The sequence below is a fragment of the Leptodactylus fuscus genome, chromosome 2 (assembly GCF_031893055.1).
Source record: "Leptodactylus fuscus isolate aLepFus1 chromosome 2, aLepFus1.hap2, whole genome shotgun sequence".
NCBI classification, from domain to species: Eukaryota; Metazoa; Chordata; class Amphibia; order Anura; family Leptodactylidae; genus Leptodactylus; species Leptodactylus fuscus.
Genome location: NC_134266.1, coordinates 180111199 through 180134393, shown reverse-complemented (window position 1 = coordinate 180134393; position 23195 = coordinate 180111199). Strand labels below are relative to the sequence as shown.

General features: G+C 42.0%; 2 protein-coding genes across 5 annotated transcripts in view; both read left to right on the top strand.

Moving 5' to 3' along the window:
• The window catches only part of SLC9D1 (solute carrier family 9 member D1), a 34439-nt gene extending 25483 nt beyond the window's left edge, over positions 1-8956 (top strand). The window contains exons 11-13 of the mRNA XM_075265243.1: positions 478-557; positions 2244-2393; positions 5784-8956. Coding sequence (XP_075121344.1) covers positions 478-557; positions 2244-2393; positions 5784-5885 — 332 coding nt within the window. The 3' untranslated portion in view covers positions 5886-8956. The remainder of the gene's footprint in view (positions 1-477; positions 558-2243; positions 2394-5783) is intronic.
• Positions 8957-15183: 6227 nt separating this feature from the next.
• The window catches only part of TFDP1 (transcription factor Dp-1), a 47351-nt gene continuing 39339 nt past the window's right edge, over positions 15184-23195 (top strand). The window contains exons 1-2 of one of the 4 annotated variants that reach the window (XM_075265252.1): positions 15184-15345; positions 20298-20361. In XM_075265252.1, the coding sequence (XP_075121353.1) occupies positions 20350-20361 (12 nt within the window). In that variant the 5' untranslated portion in view covers positions 15184-15345; positions 20298-20349. Of the gene's footprint in view, positions 15864-17940; positions 18362-18605; positions 18708-20297; positions 20362-23195 lie in introns of those variants that run through there. The other 3 variants (XM_075265251.1, XM_075265249.1, XM_075265250.1) reach the window with 3 other exon arrangements.

Below are 23195 nucleotides of genomic sequence, written 5' to 3'. Positions count from 1 at the left end.
CTAGTCTTTGTTTTAGAAAGAAGTTACGCTTGGTTCACACTAGTGCTCAGGTTTCCGTCCTTTGGGTCCATATGGGGCCTGACAGAAGGAAACCCTGCCTGCTTAAAAAGTGGTTACACGTGGAAATCTCAGATGCCACAGACTATAATGGGGTCCACTGGGTTTCCGAATGTATTAGTGATGGAAATTCTGAGTGCAAGCTTCCCCTACTGACATCATGATACAGTGAAGAGAGACTTGCACATCCCTGCAGGACTTTTCTCTCTGCTGATTTTAAGCGGACTCTGCGGCGGAGTCATGTACATACTCCATCCAACACAGATGTCATCCTAGCCTTAAGCATACTGTATATATATTCAGGACTGAATGTATCATGGTATATGCTGGACCTCCAAGCATCTATTTTTTTCCCTCTGGGAATTTGATTTTGTTCATGCATAAATTTTAATACATGTTTTATTTATTAATTTATTACAGGACTTCATGTATTCCCAACATTTGTAATTTATGAGCTAACAATTCTGTTATCCTTGACGTTGACACTGGTGATAATGAAGGTAATGTATACGCTTTATGTAAGAGCAGATAGTTAAAGGGGTTGGCTATTAAGTTATAGGGACACCATATACTGTTGTCCCCTACCCCATGACTCAAAGCAGCTGCTTTGACTACCTTGAAATATATCATTACATAAATGGTCATGTATCTGAATAACTAGGATGTTGACTCCCCCTAAGAAAACTCATTAGTTTTTCTAATGGCTGATCACTGGTAGTGCCTCTAATCTGAATGGGGTTTTGTTCGTCTCATCAATGATAACATGACTTTGTATATCATATTTGTATGTTTAGCAGTTTTTCTGTTTTGCATTTCTACTTTAAAAGTAAAAAAGAAATGTAAATTCTAATCTGACCTGCAAGAAAGAGTCACATGACAGATTATTGGGAAAATGACTTGATAACCTAGCTGGTGGTGTCCTGTGGCAGAGGATGGCCTACTCTTCTGAAGGGTGGGGAACTTTTATTGGCCTTTGCAATTTATAGGTCATACAAAGGCAATCCATCTATGAACCCTATCAGCAGCAATCAGACCTTTACAATACGCGGTAGACATTACTAGCATTCAGAAGCCAAGTATATACATACATTCATGTTTGTATTTGAATCTGAGTGTAGGTTGGCGTGGAAAGGACACGTGGCAAATCCTATGCCTAATTATTGAAATTTTTTGTTAGTCAGCCACATATAAAATTCCTTTTATTCTGACACAAGTACCAGATTATCAAATGATCAAATCGTGATTATCAGAGAGACAGTGTCCGATTGCTAGGCCCCCTAAGGCCTCCTTGCGTGACCAGCCCTCTATTCACTTATATAGGGCTGTGGGTTCTACTGGAGAGAACAGTCTCTGCAGCCTCATAGTAATGAACAGAGCACTGGTCATGCAAGCTCACTGGCGGTCCATTCACAAGGAGGCCTGAGGGAGACGTTCGGTCCCCTTTCCTCCTAATCATTGGGGAACCCGGTGATCAGAGAATTATCTCCTGTCCTGTGGTTAGGGAATAAGTGTCCATAAGGGGACAAACCCTATAAGATTTAGACCTACTGTAGAAGTTCAATTCTCTTCCCCTTCCCATCACAGATCCAATAATAATCACATGTCAATTTTATAGTAAGTATTCTACTGACTAAATAGATTATATAATAATAATAATTAATAATATTTTATAAATAACTTGACAATACCACAGTTTAACCACTTTTTTTTTTTTTTTTACTGATGATTTTAGGTGGAAATACACGTTAAGGGTGCTATTGAAAATCCTGTTTTCTATTTAGTGACAGAAGACTGCATATACAAGTGTATCCCAATAAATTAGAATATCAAAAAGATTTTTTTTATAGTAATTCAATTGAAAAAGTGAAACACGTATATTAAATTGAGTCATAAGAAACGGAGTTAACTTTTTCAAGTGTTTATTTCTGTTAATGTTGATGATTATGGTTTTCAGCCAAGGAAAACTCAAATGTCTTTATATCATAAAATTAGATTAACTAACCCAAAACCGCTGCAAAGGCTGCTATACTGGCAAAACACAGATGGGCCATCACTTGGACCAATAGGTTATTAAACTGCACATAAAATTCAGAAAAAAAGTTATGTAAAAACAAAAACATTGAAAATAAGTTTTGTGTTCATAATTCCATGTTTGTTTGTTTTTTTTCGTTTTTTTTTTCTTTCAGTTTGTCTTGGCAGTACTTGTACTGTCTTTAATTCTGCCAAAAAGCAGTCAGTATATTAAGTGGATCGTGTCTGCAGGGCTGGCTCAAGTCAGTGAGTTCTCATTTGTTTTAGGCAGTAGAGCCCGCAGGTCGGGGATCATTTCACGAGAGGTGAGTTTTAAATTCTTGTAGACTTAAGTTCTTTCTTAAATCTGCCACCTTGTGATGTAGGTGTTTGCTTTTCCAAATAAGGTGGGGGGTGGGGCTAAGGCCCCATATTGCAGAAATGCAGCGTTTTTGGCTATTGCTTTTTATAGTACAAGCAAAAATGAACGAGATTTTGTTTAAAGGAGTTTTTTTTCGATCTCCCTTTCTCTGCAGTTTGCTTACTTTCTCTTCTTCTCACTTCCTGTATTCTTCAGAAAGCTGGTTGGCTTTGACTGTTGGATGGACAGGGCATTGTGAAGTACCTCACTAGATATATACATTGCCTTTACCAAGAGAGATTATTTATTATGGTTTCTAGAAATCTCATTTAAATGCAGATCAAATAACATGCACAGCAAATGTGGATTAAATTACACAGTTTTAGAGAGAAAGAAATCTTACGTTCTGCAGAGAAGAGAATGGACTTGGAGTAAACTCAATGTTATCTTTGTGTTTTGTGGGGACGTTAGCTCGGTAGAAGTAGTGATGCGGACCCAAACAGTCAAGAAAGAGACACAAAATATGCAACAAACTGGTTTATTTAGAAAAAAACAGGAAACTAAATAAACCTTGACTTTAGGCACAAAATGAGCAAAACAAAATACAGCCGTAACTTCAGGCAAAAACAGAATAAAAACCTGCTAGTCTGAGCAACTAACTAAACAGAACTGATAGCTTAACCATACGTGTCGCTTACTTACAGCCACACAAACAAAACAAGCGCAATATTGTCTCACCAGACTCAGGGTTACAGGACAAAACCATACACCTCCTTTCACCTCATGGAACTGCACTGGAATGCAGGAGCTGCAGCCTTTTTTCTGGCCCAGTAATGAGCCAGGGATTTACACTTGGAGCTGAGGCCTACTCCATATCTGCCCTGGACCACACATATGTCAGAAACCTGGGACTCGTATATCTGGACTCCTGCACTGTAACAGAAATTGCAATTTGCTAAACCGATTGTTCTGACCCCCCAACAACCCCCTCACCCCTGAAGAGAACATTGAGTCATCCTTTCACTTGTTATCATATGAGATTCTGGAAGTGGACCATGGAAACCATATGTTAACAATGGGAGGAATGATTTCACATAGCAGGAAAATGAAGTAGCATTGCTAAAGCAATGTATTTCAGAGGGCTCTTGAATTTACATAGCTAGTGATAAGCTAGCAGTATAGTTAGGATCCTTGAGAAGGAAAAACTCCTTTTTAATCTCATCCACCAATTGCAGGGAAAAAAAAAATCTGAGGAAAAGCTGCATTTTCAAAATGTTAATTGTAGCCTCAGAATCATAAGTGTTTCCCTATATATTTATTGGGAATGTTAAATACGCAGCCAAAACTGAACGAGAAACCCTGTGGGAAAATAAGCAACGTGTTTTTCGTAAGGTTTTTATCACCACATTTTTAGCTGTGTTTCACAATGGTGGACCTTTAAGGTTAAAGGGGTTTTCTGGGCAAAAAAAAAAAATTAAAAAAAAAAAAGTCTGTTAGTGCTATCAATGGGTTAAAGGGGCTCTATCATTGGGAAAAGTCATTTTTAACTAAGCACATCCTTGCATAGGCTTTAGAAAGGCTATTCCACACCTACCTTTTGTATGTAGATTGACTCAGTGGTTTTTGAATGAGCCCATTTTTATTCATATGCTAATTAGCTTCCAGCCAGCGCAGGAAGTTCCTAGCAGCACTCGTCTCTGCTATTCTCTCCTATCTGTATGTGCAAGCAGGAAACTGAGTCGTCATCATCATCACCAGAAGCAGCCTGTGCTGTACACATACATAGGAAAGAATAGCAGAGAGGAGTGAACAATGAGACTTACGGGGTGCACCAAGAGGCTAATTAGCATATGAATAAAAGCTGGCTCATTCAAAAACCACTGAGGCGATTTACATACATAAGATACGTGTGGAATAGCCTTTCTAAAGGCTATGCAAGGATGTGATTAGTTAAAAATGACTTTTCCCAATAATAGACCCCCTTTAATTAGTGCATCCAAATACCTTTAGGAGTGTTTTGAGTGATTTCTGGCTTTCTCTGAGAGCTCATGGTATCCTCTGCATTTGTTTATATGGGTAGCTTCCTGCTGTCTTAGCTTTTAACTACCAAAATGCATTGCAGTTCACACAGATTCCCCCTCTCACTTCCTCCCACACAACCCCCCTCCCCTTTTGCCTAGCTTAGCCCGCAGACTACTAGCCCTACCTATTTAGCTAAATAACTTAGCCCCCCAATCCCTCTCCCCACCTCATCATACTTGCCTGTCTTCTCGCCCTGGAGATGACTTTTGTTCCGCTGTCCCCTCTTCTGCCCACACCTGGGAGTTGGAGCTGGCGCCTGCGCAATAGAATGGCGGGAGAAGCGAAGAGAAGCAGCCACGCATGCACAATAGAACTCTGCTTCTCTTCTGCCGGCGGTCTATTGCACAGGCTCCAGCTCCCTTGTGAAGCACTGAACTTACTGAATTACTTTAACTTGGAAAGCTGTTATGGAACATAAACACTATGTACTGTGGCTGACCTGACTTCAAGTTTCCTGAAGACTGACTCTTATTTAAAGGGTATTTTTTTTTTTTGTTTTTTTTAAATGTTATTTTACAATGCCCTCTTGATATTATTTAAATAAATAAAACATGGTGTAATTAAAGCTTGGTTCACACTGTTAAGCCAGTCTCTTATTTAGATATAGAAACTGCTAGAAAAAGAATAGATGAAAAACTGATACCTGGAATGTCCTGGAGATTTTAATTTGGGGTGTAGTCCCTTTAAAGGGAGTCTCGGCAGGAAAATGGGTATCAAACTAATGGCAGTACTTTGTAGAGTTGCTTGTTGTTGCTTCCAAATATGCCTTTCTTATTCTGCATTGTAGCTCCATTTTCATGAAAATCAACATTTTAGGGCTTTTCTAAAACTGTGGTGGCTTAACCATTCTCTAACTGCCACCCAGCTCTGTCCTCATTGCAAGAATGATATGTGCCACTTTGTCACAATTTGTATACAGTTAGGGATGTTTATCTAGAGGGGAGACTGAAGCCTGGCAGGAGAAGAAACGCCCTAATTCTTTTTTCAGCTACTTTGCAGAAGAATAAAACATTAATTTTCATGAAAATGGAGCTGCAATGCAGAATAAGAAAGGCATCTTTGGAAAGTGTAGAAGCCTCCCCACAAGGTACTGTCATTAATTTGATACCCATTTTCTTGCTGGCAGACTCCTTTTAATTTGTGAAACCGCACTTGTTGGGCTTTTAATAAATAGTGGAATGCGAATACTATGTAATATAGTGCTGTGGTGATGATCTCTTAAAGATGTCCGCAAGGTATAGTGTTGTTTGAATAAACTTTTATTTCCTTTCAGGTCTACCTCCTTATTCTGAGTGTGACAACACTAAGCCTTCTCCTAGCGCCTGTCCTGTGGAGAGTAGCTATTACCAAATGTGTTCCTAGACCAGATAAATGACTGAGCACTTGATAACCTCCAGCTTTCAAACATCACCAGTATTTCTTAGCTCATGTATGTCACAGAAAATGCTCTTTGCTACTGGAACACTTTTAGAAGGTAAAACTGGTTTGGGTCATGCTTTGGGATTACTGGAATCCTCACCATTTTTGATCTTAGTCATGTTCCATCATACCTAATATTTACGACAACTTCCTGGAGATAACCTTGAATATTTCTCCTCTATGTGCCTTTTAATCTAATTCTTATTTTTTTTCTTTTGTTTGTGCATCATCTTGAAGTATTTTTATTGCACTACTATTGCTCTTTGCTAGGACTGATGGTTCAAGGTGACAAATCTACATAATAGGCGGACGGGAGGGTCTTGCTCCAGTTCATGCGTCACAGCACATGCAATGAAAGTAAAGCTCATGGTTAAAGCATTAAGACGCATACTGCGTCTCTATTTTTCAGTAAGACCGGGTCTTCTGCAGTATCCTAAGTCTAGCACATTTGCGGGTTCTAATGTATCATGGAAATGTTTTTATGAAGGACAGTTGTATACAGTACTGGGTTTACCCCTGCCTGTTTTTGTATGAACTTGCTTTTCTTTTTATGTACCAAATGGTAAGGACATTATTTTATGTCTTCAGTGAAGGTACAAGGCATTGCTTTATTTATTTAATCATAGATGGGTACAACATATTCCAGATATTTGAGCACACTACACAAATAAATACAGGTATGGAATGTGTTTCTTTCAACCCCTTTATATGGAAAGTACCAGAGACCATAAAGAGAAGAAAATCTACCATAATGTTGTTCTGGCTCTTTTATACTGTCATAAATAATTTACTTGACAATTTCTCCTACTGTCAGTGTGAGGGACAAAGTTAAACGATGTAAAACCTTCACTCAAAACTTGAAAATACAGAATTGACTGCAGTTAAAATAAGTTGTAAGAACCAACTTTCCAATACCCAGTCAAGGCATGTTGAGTTAATGGAGCAGGTCCCCTGCGCAGGACTAATACACAGAGCTGAAGGTAACTACAAAGAGCATTTTGGTTCTCCCACAAAGCTAATATAGCGTATAAGCCCTTTCACATGACCATGTTTGGGCTGAGTAATACAGTCTGGGTGCCCACTGTATTTCCTGGCACCCAGACTGTATTACGGTAATGTTCTGTAAGGGTCACAATTGCTGTGGCTCTATTATTCTGCACTCCATATTATGCTATAATTTCAGTTGAAAGGAGCCATGGCTGAACCAGGAAATATGGCGGATATACATGGCCAGTATATCCTGGCTCCAGTACGGTTGTGTGAAAGGCCCTGTTGCTGGTATTCTGGCTAAACGTCCATATTGCTTCATACAGTAGTAAAAGCGGAAAGGCTGAAGAATTGTCTGGTAGCTCTCAGGACTACAACAGAATGGTACCTGCTAAAAAAAACAACCTGATCAATTTGTGTTTTCCCTGACAATACGACAATTGATTGTCCGATACTCCCAAAGACACGGTGTATGTTAACATACCTACATAGATAAATATATACACATACATACATTATGTCTATGGCAGTTACTCTGCCAAGATATCTGTTTTGTTAGTTCATGGCTACATTTTTCTGTCTTACCGTTACATGACTTGCAAATGCCAGGTCCGCCAAAGTGTCGATAATATCTCATCTTCCTGTTTTTGTGTTTTGGACAGTTGGGATATTGGATTTAACTGCAGTCAAACTTGAATTTATAGTTTATGAGCGGAGCAAAGTTGTCATATATAAATGTGCTTGCTCGTTCAGCGCTCACCTCATAGGAAAACAAAGGACTGTCCAATTTGAAATCTAACCTGTTGTGACATCTCAACTGCACCCCCTTATGTGTAAGACTGTTGCCACATCTGACAGCATTAAAGGGGTTGTCTAAGATTAGCAATCATATGGCACAGGCAGGAGATGGTGTAAGTATACACCATTCTTGCTGCGCCTTTAGTCGCCCACCTTTCTTTACAATATTGTCTACACCGGTCGCGTGTTGTCACTATGACATCAGAGCTGCACCCCTGTAAACAAAGACAAGCGGGGAGCAGTAGGTGATTCAACTGGTAAGTAAAAGTAATGTTTGCTTTATTTTATACCAGCACCTGTCTGTGCCTAAATTCCAGCAAATCTGAGACAACCCCTTTTCCGATGTGTGTGGGGTCAATTTTAGGCTACACAAAGTTTTGCCAAAAGAAGACTTGGCAATTTTTTAGACTGTACTTTGAATAATTTTTGGCAATGTTGTCCCAAGTTGTGCACTCAGTTCCTTTTTTGGGTAATGTGATTTCTGTATTTCCTTTTAGACAATGTACTGCTCTTGCTGCACATATCAGTACCAATTTTGTTGTTGGTATTTTTTAGTACTGACTAGAAACTCATTCCAGTTTCACAGCGACCAAATGGTAAAACAGATTGTTCATTTGTTAGAGCACACTGAAATTCTTCGAAACGCTGCTACTCCTTACATAATGTAATGAATCATGAATATTTCTTTCCGTTGGAGATAAATACAGGCCACGTTTTTGTTGCTGTCTTAAAGAAACTTCACATTCATTTTTCTTTTTTTTACCTAATTTGTCACTGGTCTCAGTGCGTGAATATTCTGTATTGGTATAAGTTTTAGGTCTGATCTTAAAATGTTATGGCATATGCTAACATTCTGATAAGTCAAGATCGCACTTTTGGGTCCTACATCGGGGCCAAAGTTCCTTTGCCAACTCCTTGTGTGGCTGAGATGCCACCTACCTGCAGAGAACAGGGCACTGTTTTATAGCTCCTTGCAGTGTAAATCCCAGAGTGATAATGTATGCAATAGCATTTTAGGATAGAAATCATTCTCCCAACCTGTGAAGGAGCAGTAGTGCCGGTGGTCCTTCATTTTGAGCCTTAGTGGTGGTCCTGACAATCAGACCACCACCGATCAGTCATGACATTTAGTGGATACTCCTTGGAATACCCCTACATGAAATGGAAAGAATTGTTGCTTTATCAGGGATAATGTATATGGTTGAATTACTTGAAGGTTAAAATAAAGATAATGTAAACCTTTTCGTGCACTTCACATCTTTTATTAGCTTTATCAAATATATTTGATGGCTCTGCTGTGTACTGTTCTAAGCTCCAAAGAGGACTAAATATACTGATTTAATACAAGAGCTTTGCCTTAAAGCGTCCAGGCGTGTTTTTTTGTCCTTACCATCTAATTATTAAATGAAGTACCATATTTTAGGGCTATATGAGGTGAAATTCAGAAGACTGTTGTACCCTGATCAAGAAATGCTTCTCTTGCACTTTGGTTCTCTTGCATTGAGTCATATAGTTGATTGGATCTTTTCTTTCTCACGCGATCACAGCTGCATTTGTTATTATACATATACACTGATAACAGCAGTACATGGTGGTAAAGGCGTGGCTGCTCAGTATGTAAGGCAAGTGACCTTATATCCAAAACAGTATCAAAGAGGCGTTCTTACATAGGATCCACAAATTTAGAATACAGAAATAACTTTGGAATAACTATGCTATAACTATTAGGATATGTTGACATGACATGTTTTTTACAGGTTGAAAAAATCTAGACTGGATTTCTAGAGAAATCGGCCTCTGAAATCCTGGAACTATTTGAGGGGGGGGGGGGGTTTCTTTAAGGCTGGGGCCCCACGTGGTGTGAACACTGCGGCTTGGCCATGGCAAAAACCGCCTTGTTTTACAGTCTCTGCAAAATGGATGGAATTTGCTTGAAAAATACCTGCTGCGATTTCCAAAATTGTTGCATTTTCTGGATGTTCAGCATGTCAATTACACCTACGGAAATGCCAGTGGTTTCCCTATAGGTATAATTGATACAGAAAGTCCGCAAAGGAAAACACTGCGTACCTTATGTGTAAATCATTGTGGAAAAAACTTTGATGTGTTTTTTCTCTTTTCTAAAACCCTGTTTCGGGTATAGCCATATAATTTCTAAGGCCCCATGTTTTGTTTTTTTTCGTGTTGCAGATTTTGTTGCAGTTTTTTTGAGCCAAAGTCTGGAGTGGGTTGAACAAAAGTGAGAATTAGGCTTAGTTCACACTTAAATAACGTGTGGCTTATTTTGGCACCGGAAAAAACGCTTCCTAATTAGGAAGCGTTTTTTTGACCTTGGCACGCTTTTTGTGGAGCATTTTTTTTTTTGTAAAAACCACGTCCAGGTGGTTTTCTCATTCTTTAAGAGAAGGGGCCGCAAAGAATGTGCGGTAAAAAATGCTTCCCATTCACTTCTATTCCTTTCTTCAGGCGGAAAACGCCTGAAGAAAGGTCATGTCGCTTCTTTTTCTCTGCTAGCAGGAAAAAAAAAGCTAGCAGTCTACATAGACTAACATTGTATGGAGGAGGATTATGACATGAATTCCACTGTCAAAATCCTCCTCCATGTCCCCGTGTGAACTAGCCCTTATAAGGGTTTCTTTTATATTTCCTATTCCTTTTGTAGCTACTCGTAGGTTTGGCTAAAAAATACACAGCAAAATCTGCAACAAAAAACAGCTGTTCTGCACTGTGGGACCTTAGCCTATAGATGGTTTCCCTGCAATGAGTCAGTGACTCCCACATTATCCAGCTGGTCTATACATTGCACAGACAGTCATTAATAAGAATGACTGATAGGATTCGATTTTGCTTGCAGAGGACACTCTTGCTTCAAGCACAGGTATACTTTCATGAAACTACTAGAGATGAGCGAGTACTGTTCGGATCAGCCGATCCGAACAGCACGCACGCATTGAAATGAATGGAAGCACCTGGTACTTCCGCTTTGACGCCGGCCAGCCGCTTAACCCCCCCGCGTGCTGGCTACGTCCATTCATGATCCGAACAGTACTCGCTCATCTCTAGAAACTACCCCTTCAATTTTGGATCCTAATATTCCTTCAAACTCCCAATAAGTACAGACCGGGAAATACAGAATTATGTGTCTGCTGACCATGCTGGTTGTATCAAACTAATTTTTTTGCAGAATTGCAGTCAATCCACTATACTCTTCAAAAAAAATAATCTGAAAAATGACAGCTTTATTTTTGCAATCTGAGTTATCATATAAATTCATGAGATGTACTTTTTTCAGTAATCCAAAGTAATCCAATTGAAGAATTCATCTGTCACTCTCGCTCCAGACTGAAAACACTGGTTACAGGAAGAACAAATGTAAATTAGATCCATGTTTGGTTTACTGCGCGTTTTTACAAATTGAAGATGAACACTTTTAAGGCAGTAAGCTATGGGAACCAAACAACTGCCTGCTTGTTGTTCTGAGCTTTTGGCAATTCATGCTCCCACACCCTAGCCATCTGCTGTAAAGAGATAAATATTGGTAACTGAGCTATATAGTAACAGAAACTTTACAAAGAGCTGCTCTGCCTATGTAAACTTTGAGGCAAGGTCTGATGTTGTGAACCGCAGCCAAAAAGCACTCCTGTTAAAACTGCAGCAGAAACGCATTGTGTTTTTTCCTGCAGCACTTTCCACAGAAAATCCGCAGAGGAATATTCTGCAGACTTTCTGCTTCACTTATACTTTTATATGGAAAATGCTATTGTTTCTGTAGTAATAATTGATATGCTGCGATTTACCAAAACGCACCGATTTTTGAAGTCGCCGCCTGACCACTTTGGATATTTTTCAGCAGCTAGATGTTGTAAGCGTAGACTAGACAGTCTTAAACTGCACCAGATTTATCAAAGTGTCTGATATTTGATAAATCTTGCATATTATCAGACTGCTTAGTCTAAGTTGACACCTTTTTTGTTTTTACTTTTATATTTTAATAGTTTGGCATATTCAGACGTGGCAATACCTAGTATTGTTTTTTTTTTTGCAAAATGTGGAAAAGGGTTTTTGTTTTTTTAATTCATACAGCATTTCTTATTGAATAACTTCGTCAGCTGCAGCGTGTTTTGTTAAACTTTTGTCTGCCATTAAAAAAAGAAAACTAAAAAAAACCCAACAAATAAAACAAAAAATATCTTGGTGAAACTAGCCTAAACCTTTTCATACACTTGCTGAAACTATGAACAAAGTTTTGTCTTTAATAAAGTACTGAAGCAGTGATTCCTGATTCTAACCATCAGAGTTCTCCGCTTTCCTTCCTATGGTCTTTTGCTATAGTTAGCAGGACATATGCGGCAAGTTCCTTGTGAATGAATCAAACTACTTGAAAAATATTAATATACTTTAAAAGATACATGAGGTAAATATTAGTATATTGTTTGCTGATACCTTGTCATTTAGTATTGTCTTATCAAACACTTAAGGGATCCTATCACTCAGACACAATTTTTTCAAGCTACCACGTCAGAATAGCCTTAACAAAGGCTATTCTTCTCCTACCTTTCGTAGTCTTCTCCACGCCGCCGTTTGCCTACAATCCTGGTTCTTGCCGGTATGCAAATGAGCTTCTCGCAGCACTGGGGCGTCCCCAATGCCGCAAGAGAATTCTGTGCCACTTCCATCTTCTTCAGCAGCGTCATCTTCAGTCTCTTCTTCCGGCAGTGGCTTGTAACTTCTAGGCCTCGGGCCTTGGGCAGAGCGCATGCCCACAGGCCACGAGAAAATGGCTGCTTGCACAGTATGCAGTCTGCTCTGCCCGAGGCCTAGAAGTTACAAGCCACGGCCAGATGAAGAGGCTGTAGATGACGCTGCTGAAGAAGATGGTGGCGGCGCTGGAGAGCGTTCTCTCGCAGCATTGGAGATGCCCCCAGTGCTGTTTGAGCATTGGGGCCTGCCCCCAGTGCTGCGAGAGAGCTCTTTTGGATACCGACAAGAACCGGGATTGTAGGCGAACGGCGGCGTGGAGAAGACGACAAAAGGTAGGAGAAGAATAGCCTTTCTTCAGGCTATTCCGATGTGGTAACTAGAAAAAATTGTGTCTGAGTGATAGGATCCCTTTTAAAAGCTCCACATCTACAGGTTGGAAAGTAAATAAATGGTATCCCACTCGGGAGTACAACTTTAAAAATGCAAATTACTCTGCAAGGCGTGTATGTATCATCATGCAACAAGGTTCAAAATATTCCTTATTTAATGAAGAATTGATTCTGTGTCATAAAGAGGTGGGCACTATAGCTGGCGCCGCTACAGCGGCCCAGAGTGGCGAAAGCAAGCATGTGGTATACCGTACCACAAAGAGTGTTCATTGTGACTTACTGGGTGACCAGGTCAGCAAAACCGTGTCAGAGGGAATATTTGGAGGGAGAAACCCGCCTACCTTCAAATCCATCACAAAAGTTGGAGGCGATGGGAAGCCTGGTGATTAGCATTCTTATCAGTGACATGTTACAGAGGACATTCTCAAATATGGAGCGTCGTTTTTCCTTGTGCGCGGACGTTGGGGGAGGACGTTTTCATCACGTTTTGTAATGTGGACTTGTTTTCCACTAAATACAGGTATGTTCAGTTCTTACAGCTCGCCTTTACTTTCACGTGTTCGCGAGTAATTTGCATTTTTAAAGATCTGCTCCCGAGTGGGACACCCTGTCTTTCTGGGATTTGCGACAGAAAAGTCACTAGAGTTTTGTTTCAATATAAAACATATGTTGTAAAAATTGATATTTTTGATGCACAGAAAATGGAGCAGGAAATTGCTGTTACCAGCAGATCAGCTTCCATTTAATTTAATATAAGAAAAGCTGTAGTAACCTGGTGTGGCCTGTACATAGAGGACAACGCATCAGCTGCTGAAAACAGCTGATAAGGGGGGGAGGGGAGATGCTGGACCTCCCAATCTGATATTGATGACCTATCCTTTGAATAGGTCATCAATATTTTAGCCTGGAATACCACTTTGAGTAACTCAAGTGTGAAAGCACCCTGACGCTAGGTTCACACTACTGTTTGACTTTCTGATCTTCACGTCTGCTTGGGGACCGGGAAACGGAAAGCTAATCCGCTTAAAAGCGGTTACCTGCAGAAACTATAAGCTGTAATGGGGTCCGCTGGTTTTTTGCTAAAAAAAAAAAAAAAAATAGGACTTTTCTCTCATTTTTCAAGCAGATTCGGCGTCAGAATCGCCAAACTGAGTCTGAATGCTGGTGTGAACCTAACCTTAGTTGGTGTCCGCTGTGCTTTGGTCTCTGCTTCCATTGTTTTGTTTGTCTCCCTGTCTGTTGTGTTATAAAATGGTCACTGACTTCCTCTAAGCACTTGTCTGTAAGTGACAGACAGTGCTGAAGTGTTGAATCTGTGGCTTACAGACAGCACTCCAGAGGAAGCCAGTGTCCTGTCCATTTTATCATGCTACAGACGGAGAGCTAAGCAGCTTGGAGTGTACCAGTTTTTATTTATAGTCCAGGTTGCTTAAGGCTAAGGCCCCACGTTGCGGAAATCGTTTTTTTTTTCCTGCTGCAGATTTTGTTGTGGGATTTTTTTATTTTTTTTTGCCAAAGCCAGGAGTAGATTGAGCAGAAGGTAGAAATATAAAAGTGTGTGTGGAAACCGATGACCATTTATTTACATAATCAATGTGAAATAAAAGCAGATCGGTTTCTACAGGACAGAAATGTAGGACATTCAACAGTTTTGTGTCCCACACAGAAAACAAACTAATTTGTTTTTATTTTTACATGAATTCATCAGTTTCCATTAGTTTTTGGCATCAGTAACACTGATCAGTTACGTTGCGTTTGCTTCTGCGCTGGGGTAGTCTGTTGGTCTGGTCCCTTCAGAGAATCAGAAGAATGGAAAATGGACTTTGAAAATAGCAGATATGAATGGAGCCCATAGTATGTGATAGTGCCCATCTAGCAGGCTGACAGTATTGCATCTGCTGGTGCTTTCTGACAAATGGAGACTTTGACATTAAACTGATATTCAAAATGCAATGTAAATGGTCTCCAGCAGTGGTGGGGTATGGAGGAAACATTGAAACAAATGCTTTGCAAGACCTGCCATTAATTCAGTGTAGTGTATTTCCTAATCCTATGTTGACTGAATGCAGCATTTTTGGCCAGAAAAAAATAAACTAATGAATTAAACATAAACTAAACCACAACACCCCTGTGTGAATTCAGCCCTAGAGCAGCAGAAGTGACTTTGTTGTGCGTGCCATGGCTGTGCTGGAGTGCTATGGCTGCTGTGGGGCTGGTGTAGGTAGCAGCAGGTGTCCAGAGCAGGCGCCTCACAGGGGACACTGTAATTGCAGCCACACAGGAAGAACTGGACCGCAGCCAGGTAAATATTTCAGGCAGTTAATGACGTCATGGACCCGTGCACGAGTTCCTACAAACACACCTCTTCCCTCTCATTGACGCTCAGGACAACCAATCAGCACTCGAAGGCTTGGAGCTCGTCGTGACGTCACGGCCAGCTGCATTTCTACCCAAACAGAATGGAGAACTGCGCACCGGAGCCGGCGTGGGGCGGAGTTACGTTCCCTGACGTGAAAGAGCTTCCAGCCAATCAGCGAGCAGGTCGGCCAGACGCCGCCAAGCTCGGTTTTTTGTTTGAGGTGACGGGAAGGGAGGATACAGCGAGAGGAGGAAGAGAAGACGGGCCTAGGAGGAAGGAGGCAGTGCGCGGACATAAGGGGAGATAGCCACCGGGTCCGACCACCTGACGGCTGGGGCAATAGGGGAGAGCGGCAGGGTGCACGGATACCGCGTGTGGTCACACTGTGGACGGGGGTGAGGAGCAAGCACCGGGCTGTGGTGATAAGTAGGGGAACCCTACAGCTGAGGATGCTGCATCCCCGCGCCCTGCTCCTGCCCGCTCCTGTACCCGTCTCCCCGTGACAGCCTGCACTCCCGCAGGGCATCCCCGTACAGGCCTAGGCCTCACAGTCACCGCGGCTCTGTTGTGTCCTGCGTTCTCGGCAGCTGCTGGCCCTTCTCGCCTCCCCCCACTCACATGAAGCGGCCTGCACCCCCTGCTGCATCAGAGCCCCTCTGCTGACGGACCTGGAGCGCTTGCCCTTACAGCTGATCAGGAGGTTGGTGTCCTGCAGGAGGCCTGAGCTCAGGACACGGGCAGCTTACTGGGCATAGTCTTGGATCTGTGCCCTGTTCCTGGCCCGGGCTCTTTGTTGATGAGCTGGGGGGTTCTGTGAACCAGGAGGCCTGGATGACACGTTTATCCCCCGTGTAGGCAGCGGTGGCGTTGTGTGCAGGCAGAGGCCTACTCCATGCCACAGCCTGGGACTGGGGCAGCTGTCAGTGCTGTGGGTCTTTGCCTAGTGTATGGTCAGCCGTGAGGGGGGTCATCTGCTGGGTGGGATGGCCGAATGTGCAGATACCCTGCACTAGAGCAGGAGTAGGGGAACTGTCAGCTGTGTGTGCAGGGAGTATGGGCCTGATCCAGCAGGCATCCCTGGCCTCCTAGCTTGCTCTGTGTGGGTGGAGAGCTCCTGGACTGCCTCACTTCAGGCCTATGTATTGTAAACCATGGCTTAGTTTCCTGTTGGCTTCACTTCTTAGACCTCCTCTTCCTCATGTATACTTGGTAATCTAGAGTTGGTAAGGAGGTGGTATCCTTGCCACTTGAAAGTAAAGGGCATATCTGTGTGGGGGTTACACGCTGCACCTCAGCCTCCTTCATCTGTGCCAGTGGCCTGCTGCAGCACATGTGGGTTGTGTTTTTCCATTAACTCCATCCTCCCTCCCAGATGCATGCCTGATCTTTTCGTGAAAGTGCGTTGTGTGCCTTCGGCTTATTTTGGAGGTGGCTAGATGGGAGGGGAATGGAGCACAAAATCCCTCGACCTGGAATGACCTCAGTGCTGCATAAATTATGATCTGGAGGTGCCCGTGCCATTGCATGAGGGGGTGCCAGGCTGGCATTATATATTTTCATATGTGGGCAGCCTCATGTTGGTTTGTAAGGCCTTTCATGACTGCTAATGTGAGGCCTACTACACAGCAGTGGATGGCATGCACTATGGACAGTCGTGTGATGTTTTGTGGTTATTGCTGTTATATCATTGTGAGTTGTATCCCGTGTCTCCTTCTTTTATGGCTGCTATGAAGTTCATTTCCTATTTAGCTTTATAAACAAGTTGTTTTTTTTTTACATTAAAGGGATCCTGTCAGACTTTACCACCATAAACTGGCCCCATCATGTGCAAGTAATTCCACTTCTATTGATACCCCTCTGTTCCGGCAATGCGAAGTTATACATACTTGAAAGCAAAGTCGTCAAGTTGGGTGAGGAGCACCTTCAAGGTATTTGCTGTCCACTTCTGGTTGTGATTGACAGTCTTCTCACTTCCTGATGTCATTAGACCCCCCTCCCTACTACTAGTCTAAACTCATGTATGCACCATTACATCTGCTTCTCACTCCCTGGACAGGCTTACTTTAGGAGGCTAATGCACATGCGCCTGCTTCTGGGACCCATCAGTCTAAGAGCACTCTGTACACTCTGAGCGTCAAGCCCAACAGAGCACTGAGTGGGCAGCAGGGAAGACGTCTACTGATGTCTGGGAGTGAGGAGACTGAGAGAGATGTCAGTCATGTCCAGAGGCATGATTAACAGTTAGACGATGTGACAAGGCTCCACCCACCGCGACTACTTAGGGTAATATATAATATTTCAATAGTCAAATATTTAGAAATTGACTTTGCTACAACAGAAAGATTAGAAGGGCACCAATGGAAAGAGCTACTGGATCTTGCACATGATGGTGTCAGGTTATGGTGGAACCCCCCCCCCCCCCCTCCCCCCGATATATCCTCTTTAAGGCCTACTGTACTTTACGTGAAGAAAGTAAAGCAGTATGTTGGACCATTTTGCCCTTTTCACTATTCTTGTTTTCTCTTTGCTGTGTACCTCCAGTAACATAAAGGACTCAATTCTTTAGTATCTCTTCCTTCTTTATTTGCAGCACAGAGTTCCCAGTGTTGTTCCTACCACTACTTGCATAATGCAATGTGGGCTCTGTCCTAGGAGCCAGGGAGGAGCCATTTATACCTTTGGACTAGTTGGACCCTTTATGGAGCTTTGGACCTGTCACCTACTTGTATTTGCTCTGGTTCCTCTTTTATTTGAACTCTGTTCCTCTGTTATTGCTCTTAGAAACTTTATGAATACGTTGACAACTGATTGTTGCTATTCCTTTTGACAAAGGGGTGTGTCATCAGAGTAATACTCCTAGTGCTGATTGGATAATATGGGGACATACACCTAATTGGTACTGTTTACTTGTTGATTTATTCATAAATATCTGGGAGGAATAAAAGGGGGGCAGTATAACAGAGGTATGAGGAAAGATGGCTCAGCATTGGTATAATGTGGGAGAAGCAAATCGTTACTGAAGCCTCTTTTGCACTGCATGGTACAGGCTTGACCCCACTCACTTTTAGTAGCAGGTACTTTGTTTTCCACTGCAGATCTAGTACCACCTCACATAGTCCTGCCGCATTAAACTGCAGTGATGTCAGCAAGACGCAGGAACAAAGGAGTTTGTCGGAGGAATGCTGTTCTTAATTCCTGGTATGTGGCTGTTTCTCACAGTAAGGATACACATTTCTTTTAGAAGATGAAAGCAGCAAGACTAAAGACCACTGAAAATAAGGAGCGTTTGGGGAATAATGCATCCTACACCGCCTCAATTGACCACTACAGGGTTTTGTGGATTGCCATATTATGTCAATATTTCCTAAAATGACTGACTGGTTCAGTGCATCTTGTGTCGCACACACAGTACAGTTCTCTAGACTGCAGTGTTTGCATTTGCCCTTTTGCTATCGCTTCAGCTCACTTGGAACCTCAAAGGAGGTGGTACCAAAAAAGTACCAAATATGATCCACAATTTCTGCCCATTGGCATACTGGAAAAGGTGAGTAGAGTTGAGCCAGTACCATGTGGTCTAAAACGGTTAATATAGAGAAGTCTACAAAGTGAAGAGGTGCTCATTAAATAGCCAAATGTTCCTTACAAGACGGCAAATAGATTTTTGTTGCAGATGTTTAGGAGCCCTGGCTATCTGACTCCTTCAATTTGTTATTCCCTTCTGGATAGGAACTTTTGAAGCTATTGATTACATTAGAAACCTGAAATCTAGTTTCTAGGAGACCCAATGAGTACTTTATCATGAGTACCGCTTAGACCAATGGGTATGGTGGTGGTATGTGAGAACAAAGGAGGAAGAGATACTAAAGAAGTGTCATGCGTCCTGCTCTAGATGTATGTAGCTGGAGGTATAGTCTAAAAATCCTGTACCACACTGATGTAATAGATTTGTATGTGTAATGGGTTTGTTAGTTATTCTATCTGTAAAAACACTGGGTAACCTTGAGACAGAACCTAATGCCATTGTGAGCACGCCTAAGCTTTTGTCAAACATGGCTGTACTTTTCTGCAGCAGACTTGTCTCTAGATGTTACATCAGTACTTTTCCATAGAATGTGCTGCAAAAGATTGTGGTTGGTTGCAACTCAATATATGGTGGAGAATCCTATGACATTATGCTTGTGTGGGGCTTTTCCTACAATTTCAGCTAGGTTCACACTAAGCAGTCTCTCTGTTGTTCTGGTCCATCAGAGGACCACAAGAATGGAGAGGTGGTTGGTTAAAATAGCTCTTGCACACCAAGCCCTGGCGTATTCCATTGACTATAATGGGGGTCTGTTGGTTTAAAACTACTTGGCTGAGAAAGTCCCAAAAATCTGATTCTAGTGCAGGTTTGAACATGGCTTTATTTATTTTTTTCAGTTTTTAATTATTTATAGCCTGTCCTTAAGATAGGCCATACATTAAAAAAAAAATCCTTGGTAGCCCGATAAATTTTCCCCAAAAAACAATGGTTTCAATATTCATCCAAAATGTACAGATTGAAGATTTATTTAAAGTAATTAAAAGCGCCCTTTTTCCATGGAAGACCTTTTCAGATCAGCATTAGAGATGAGCGAGTACTATTCGAAACGGCCGTTTCGAATAGTACTTGCTCATCTCTAATCAGCATCTGTTGGCTCATAATGTCCTCCTAGCTGTTTTCAGTGCTGTTGGAATTTTTTTTTTTTTCTCTAGCCTCAACTGTTCCCGAGTAACGAGCAGTTACCTGATGTGCAACTTAAACTCTAATGTCAGAAGGGCGGTGTCAGACGGGGTGTGATTCAGTGCTCCAATCAGAGGCAGCCACTGTCAGATTTCAGAATCACACCCCTTGTCTGCTCCTGCCTGACACCGCCCACCTGACAGTACAGAACCTAAACATCACATCAGGCACCATAACTAACAGCATTGATTGCTCATGAAGGGTTGGAGCTAGAGAAAAAATTCCAACTGTCAGAATCAGTGGAGCATCCACTATTAACAGTTTTAAGGAACTGGAGTTGTTGGAGGGAGTGAAAGGTCCTCTTTAAGCATATTTATAGCATCACTTGTTTTATTAACCATACCTCAGTTTGTTTGTTTGTTTCACTTGCAGGAGATTCCACTGGGTGGCAAACTGCTCATTTAATTCTTCATATTTTGGTAACATGGCAAAAGATGTAAGTACCCTCTTAGCATTATTAGCATTTATTTAACTATTTTCCGTCAAGGTTCCATTTTTTTTGTTAAAAAGTGGTTCTGTGATTCCCTCTGAGATAGTGATATGATGATTTACTTCAGCAACTGCAGCAATTTTCCCTCTTGTTTCCAGTCACTTGTCTAACAATAATTAAGCAGGTTATTGGGCTTGTGATCATCATGACAGATCGGAAACCTCTACATTTGCTTACCTGGTACTCATTGTTGAAAATAGGGGAGAGGGGGGAATTGGGGTTAATTCTGGGCACTCTACCTATTGATTACCCCTTGATAGCCAAGAATCAACCCCTGATTCCCCCCCCCCCCATTGTTTCAACATTGATTGTTAGCTATGCATAGTTATAGAGCAGGGGTAGGGAACGTACGGCTCTCCAGATGTTGCAAAACTACAACTCCCAGCATGCATACTAGCTCTGCTGTTATTGGAACTTCCATGGAAGTGAATGGAGCATGTTGGGAGTTGTAGTTTCACAACAGCTGGAGAGCCGAAGGTTCCCTACTCCTGTTATAGAGACTCTACTAATCTCCTCCTCCAGCAGTTCAAACATTAACCTCTGAGGCCCTCCCGATCTCCTTCCACTGGTGGTTTAGACATTGATCAAAGGAGGAGATCAGGAAAGCTTCTATACATATGCTTATTGAAGTCAATGTTGAAACATTGAGGTAGATTTGGTGGTTGATTTTTGGCAATCACAGTTTGAACTGCCAAAGATCATCTCTCCTGAACTCCTTATTCCGGGGTTCAGACTGTGATTGCAGGTAACCAGTGTGATCTAAATCTTAACACTATTAGGAGGAGATTGGGGAGCATCTATGCATATGCTTATTATCTGCCAGTCAATGTTGAAACAGTAAGGATGAAGGGGAGATTGGGGTTAATTCTGGGTAATCTATATATTGATTGCTCAGGATTAAACTTTAGTTCACACGTGGGCAAAGGGGCGGATTTTGACAGACCACCGGGCTTCTTTTCTCCGCTAGCGGTGGGATGCTGCTAGCAGAGAAAAGAAGCGACATGTCCTATCTTCAGGCGGAAGCCGCGGCGCGCTGGGCCGCAGCTTTCGCCTAGCGGCAGCACCCTCCTGTGTCGGCTCATTCATTTGAGCGGCAGGCGGGTTTTGACCAGAGAGAGACGCGTCTCGCCTCGTCTCTCTGTGTCAAAACCCGCGCGGACGGTTCACATGTGAATTGACCCTTATTGCTCAAGGGCTAGTTCACACGTGGACAAAGAGGCTGATTTTGACAGCGGATTTCACTTCAAAATCAGCCCCTTTACAATGGAGCCCTATGTGAACAGCTAGGTTTTTTTTTTCCGCTAGGTTTTTTTCTGCTAGCAGAAAAAAGCGACATGACCTTTCTTCAGGCGTTTTCCGCCTGAAGAAAGCAATAGAAGTGAATGGGAGATGAAAACCGCGCATTTTTTTTCCGCGCGGTTTTCGCCTCCCATTCACTTCTATTGCTTTCTTCAGGCGGGAAAGGCCTGAAGAAAGGTCATGTCGCTTCTTTTTTCTGCTAGCAGAAAAAACCTAGCAAAGAAAAAAAAAAAAAGCTAGCTGTTCACATAGGGCTCCATTGTAAAGGGGTTGATTGTGAAGCGAAATCCGCTGTCAAAATCAGCCTCTTTGTCCACGTGTGAACTAGCCCTAAGGGCTTTTCCGATCTGTTTCAGCAGCTTTGTCTGCTGACTTCTCACTTCCTGTATTCATCAAGCAGTGAAAGCCACCACCTCCCCAAGCTTACTGAATACGACACTTTGAAGTATTGCGGTATAGACTTTGCCTTTACCATGAGAGATTTATGATTACTAGAAACTGAAATCTAATATGAATGCAGATTAAATAATATGTACAGTAAATGTATATTACGTTACACAGGCTTGTATAGAACACTTGCCATGCTTCTAGGGAACTGACTCAGTGTTATATTTGTGTTTTACATGGAAAGATAACAGACTTGGCTTTATCAGCAGACTACAATTAGCTGAACTGATTGTCCTTCAGGTAGAGCTGTACACAAGTGAGAGTACTCAACCCGCAGTCTTAGTGGCTCCCTCCCCCGACACTGGCTGCTAGTAATGACCAATGCAATCACCTTATTATCTGGCAGTCAAGATTAAAAAAAAAAAAAAAAATGGGGGAAGAACAGTAGTTAATGGTTTGGTTACTGTTGCTCAAGGGTTAATTCCAGCCAATAAATCTGTATTAATACTAAGAAGTAGAGATGCTCAAGATAACTAATCCATAAAAAGTAAGGCAGCAGCCACCAACTCTGACCACAACTAAATAGCAGTTTGAAGGGCTGTGGCACTTGTACAAAATCCATGACCCTTTATGGTTTCCATCTCACACTATTTGTTTCATAGTGGAATGTGATGTCCTAACATTTCTATGGGACAATGCCATCATTGCAGTGCAGTGTTAATAGTGAACAGTTCATGGTGCTCAACATATCCCCATCAAACAACTTACCTCGATAAACTATCCCGCCCACTACTTGCCCCTCCCCGTCTCACTAGCCTAGCAATCCCACTCTCCCCTGTCTCCCTAGCTAACCTATTCTGCCCACTACTAGCAGAGAGATAGAGGGGAGTAGCTGTTCCCAGACACAGGAAGGCTTGATAAGTGTGGGAGGGGAGAGTAACGGTGACGTTCTGTTTCAGAAGCGGTGAAACTGAACATCACCGGTTTATCATAAAGTGTCCCTGGGGTGGTCACATGACCACTCGAGAGATATGGTTAATTATAGATTTTTTTTATTTTTCTTTAATTGAAGTAAATTAGAAGTTAGACGGGGG